Below are 4,065 nucleotides of genomic sequence, written 5' to 3'. Positions count from 1 at the left end.
CTTTGCAGCCTAGCTAACACAGATTTTTAGTTCCACAGAATGCAAAAACACTTTCTGCATAGTGCTATTGAGACTTCCGTTTTGCTCTCAAAGGATCTTTGGCAAAAAAAATACCGCTTTGCTTTTGCTTGTAACTCATTTCTGATACTGGTAGGTTCACTCAGTATTCTCCCTTGGTACCATCGAGTACCTGACCATGCCGCAGTGATGCCTTGCTTACCCATATTACAGTAATAGATGTTACTTTGATCTCTTTCCATGCTATGAAACAAGAACTCATTTGAATATCTTACTACTAAACAAACATTGGCGTTCAGATTTACAGCCTAATGAAGATAAACTTTCATGCGCTATTTCATACAGACATCGGAATTACGATTACTGTGTTGATTCAACTGAAACGTCTCTTTCTTGTTCCAGAAGAGACGGTTCAAGAGGAATACCAGATCGAGATGGGCAGGTGGGTTGTACCCAAATAACTGCTTCAGTTAAAAAGCCAAACAAACCGACCCCAAAGCGGAAAGAACACAGTGCGCATGCTGCCTAGTTCTTAAATGCAAGCACCACTGGGTTTAAACTGAGCAGATGTTCAAGCAGCAACTGATTTTGCGCACTAACATGCGGAACGTAAGTTATTAAGTTATCCACTTGCTAGGGCGGTAGCCACGGATGGGGGTGGGGGGGAAACCTCTGAGTGATGGGAGCTACAGTACGGCATCTTTTCAGGCTGGTACGTGGTGATAAAAGTTCTCTGGTTAACCATCTTAGGTGTCCATATTGTGTTAAGAGGTAGTTACTGTAGTGTGTTAGCCTTAGCTGGCGAGGGATCCCTTCTCTGACACTTACCTAAATGGTTTGTAGAAGGTAACTGGTGTCATAATGGAGCAAGGCAGATGACTTTAAAAGAACAGATGTGAAAACCAGTACCACAACGGTATACAAAACCTTTCATTTCTGAAGAGAGGTAGGAAGTAGGCAGATATTCTGTGTAAAAATTAAAAATCTGGAGCCAGAATGTAAGCCTTAAAACAAACAAACAAAAAAACAACAAAACCCCCCAAAAAACCCCACCCCACCACTCTGCCAAACAAAAAGACCACTCTACCAAACAAAAAGCCTTCTCCCACCAATGACTGGAGCGGAGGCTGTCCTGTGAAACAAAATAAATGCCTAGAGTGAATGGCACACAGTAGCAACAATGAAACCAGTAAAAAATCAGACGGCTACTGTTCTGTTTTCTCACAGCTTATAGAAAGGCAACCTCTGAGGAGCTGAATTTTTGCAATCCTGAAAGAAAACCTGTATTGATTCTTCGCATAACTCTGTACCATTTACCTTCCAGCATTACCCAGATGAACGCCACGGAGGGCCCGATCGTCACTCCCGGGATAGTTGGGGTGGCTATGGGTCTGACAGAAGAATGAGTGAAGGGAGAGGGATACCTCCACAAACCCGGTTAGTGCATATGAAATAAGGGAAGTGATTTGTTGGTTCTTAAAATTTTAACGCTTGGTGAACCTTTGAAGGGTGACAGCGGAAGCAGTTTGGCAAGTGTGAATCTTCTCTCCAGATAGTTTCTTCAAGCATCTGGAGAAGCAAGGAATTCACACATGTAGCTCCCTTGCGCATCAAGAGAATGGAGCATTGTAGTGAGTAAAGAAGTGCTGCTCAGTTAGCTCAGCTCATAACCGTGGTTCTCTTGTAAATAACTTTCTTTTCTACAGATGAGATTCAGTCCTATACCAGATGCTCCAGTAACACCTACAAAAGTCTCATTTGTGGCTAGCGGTCAGGTTTTAAGGAAGTCGAGTCAGAATCTCTGCAACGGCAGGGGTGGGGAACTGAGACTCATCTGGAATCGTAGCGGTTTCTCTTTAAACAAGCTAGTTGAGCTATAGGCGTATTCCAGATACATAATGTTCAGTTCTACACAAATATACCAGACAGAGGAATGGCGGTCAATGTATTGTTCCATGTTTAAGTATTTTAGTACATACGATACTAATTATATCTCTGTAGATCAGAAAAAGATGAGCTTTGTTGTGCGAAGGACACTGTTCAGCAAGTTTTTTGTCGTTTCTCTCTGACCAGTTTTTATTGCAATGATTGGGTGGCTATAGATACAGCTTGATTAACAATTTAATACACTTTTGTATGGGGTACAGTGTTTGGCTTTACCCTATGCTGCTAAATGGATAAGGGACACACCTAGAAGATGTTCTTTTATTTTTTTAAGAGATGGACGTGACTGGGGAGATCATGGTCGAAAGTTAGAGGGGCATCAAGATCGTTCATGGCAGGGAAATGTGGATGGAGGAATGATGGGACGGGATCATGAGAGATGGCAAGGTACACTTGCTGCTTACCAGTGTGATCGTGGTTTTTTCTATGAATTACTGCTGCTGAACTTCTAGTGGTAGTTAAAATTCCTATGGAGCTTTAACAGCATTACCAAGAAAGCAAATAAAATTCTGGGAACAAGGTGGCTTTTTTATTAGGAAAACACAAAAGTCTCTATTTTCTTTTTTTTTTTTTTTTGGTTAAATTAGGTGGTGATAGAAGCATGCCTGGTCAGTCAGGACCAGGCCATGTGATGAATCGAGGAGGGATGTCGGGGTAAGAAGCTTTGTCAGAGTGCTTACAATGTTTTTATAATAGTTGACTGATCTGTATAAAAGAAGAAATTCCTGTGTCAATTGTGAAAAACAATATTTTCAGCTTCTACTTAACTATGGAGTGGCAAGTAGAAAAAAACCTAAGCAAACATCTTTTCTCAGAGTCACAGTAGTATTAACTTTCCTGGGCAATTTTCAATTTGTCTGGTCTTGTTTTTAGGCGCGGAGGCTTCACGCAAGTTGGAAACCAGAGCCAAATGATGCAGAGTAGCGGAATACAAGGAGTGTTTGCGGGCCAGGAGCGGACAGACCGACCGACTGAACCCCGTTTTACCCGCCGCTACTGAAAGCGCTATATATATATATATTTTTTTTTTAATGCCAGATGACAATGGTGGTGAATTTTATTAACCGGGGTCACCTTGAATTTGTGATTACAAAAAGCAAGACTGCTGCTGCATTGTAGCCAAATATTATGTCAACTTGTTGGTTTGTTTTTTGTTTTTTTTTTTTTAATAAATGTGTTCTTGGTGAAACATTGCTTAAAGTTTCTGTTAGTGAAACATTCCATTTTTCAAAAATAATAAAATCAGTTTATGGCTACTAATTTCTTGTTTTGAGAGTCTTCGGCAATATGCCTCTCAAGGGGCTTAGAAGGCAGTAAAGGAAAGAGACAATCCCCTTTGGATCCCGAAGCTGTTGGTACAATGCTTTACATGATAGTTTAGTTCCCATTTAACCAGGTAGGTGCCCTGGTTCACATAAAAGTGAAACTCAGTCTAGATGCTTGTCCCTCTTCGAGTCTCTCTGGTGCTCTCTGCTGCTCTGCATTGCTCCTGTCCTACTCTTGATCCTTCTTTCTCTCTCCATCCCTCTGACTGGCACCCCGTGTCTTTATCTTGCTGCCTATCCCTCTTCCCCCTGCAAGGCCCAGGAGAGTGGGCAGCAGGTGCCCCCCATGCCCCTGCAAGGCCTGGGAGAACCCTAATCCCTCCATTGCCCTGCCTCAGGACCCTTCTGCTCCCCTTATGTTGCCTCCTGAAGCCTGCCTTGTGCCCCAGAGTACTTCCCCCCCCCCCCCTTTTTACTTTCCTCTGTTCAGTCCCTGGGTCCCCTGAGGACATCTGTACTCTGCTCAGATCCCCTCTCAAGTTCCTTACCATGTCCCCAAGCTGCCTTTTGTCACTGGCTCCCTCAGGACCCCCTCTGCTCCCTGTCCTGATGTGTCCTGAGGCCATCTGTTTTCCCCTCAGGGCGCTTCTGCTCTCTAGCACATTTTGGACCCATCTTGTTCCCTCAGAACCTCTCCTATGGCCATCTTTGTGCCCAAAGAATACTCTTTTTTTTTTTTTTCTCTCTCTGCTGTCTAGGATGCCTCTGTTCAGGCCCTCACCCTCTGAGGACAGCTGTAGTCTGCTCAGATCCCGTCCGGAGGCTCTCATGGCATTCC

The 4,065-nt window shown here is 43.5% G+C and overlaps 1 protein-coding gene across 3 annotated transcripts in view; it reads left to right on the top strand.

Moving 5' to 3' along the window:
• Positions 1-3,220, top strand: part of LOC103923456 (scaffold attachment factor B1-like) — a 17,825-nt gene extending 14,605 nt beyond the window's left edge. For 2 of the 3 annotated variants that reach the window (XM_009331809.1, XM_009331808.1), the window contains 5 exons: positions 421-460; positions 1,343-1,455; positions 2,237-2,349; positions 2,550-2,616; positions 2,836-3,220. In XM_009331809.1, the coding sequence (XP_009330084.1) occupies positions 421-460; positions 1,343-1,455; positions 2,237-2,349; positions 2,550-2,616; positions 2,836-2,962 (460 nt within the window). In that variant the 3' untranslated portion in view covers positions 2,963-3,220. The remainder of the gene's footprint in view (positions 1-420; positions 461-1,342; positions 1,456-2,236; positions 2,350-2,549; positions 2,617-2,835) is intronic. The other variant, XR_663931.1, reaches the window with a different exon arrangement.
• The last annotated feature ends 845 nt before the right edge of the window (positions 3,221-4,065 follow it).

This window comes from Pygoscelis adeliae, unplaced genomic scaffold, assembly GCF_000699105.1.
Source record: "Pygoscelis adeliae isolate BGI_AS28 unplaced genomic scaffold, ASM69910v1 Scaffold239, whole genome shotgun sequence".
Lineage (NCBI taxonomy): Eukaryota > Metazoa > Chordata > Aves > Sphenisciformes > Spheniscidae > Pygoscelis > Pygoscelis adeliae.
This window is presented reverse-complemented; position numbering and strand designations above follow the sequence as displayed.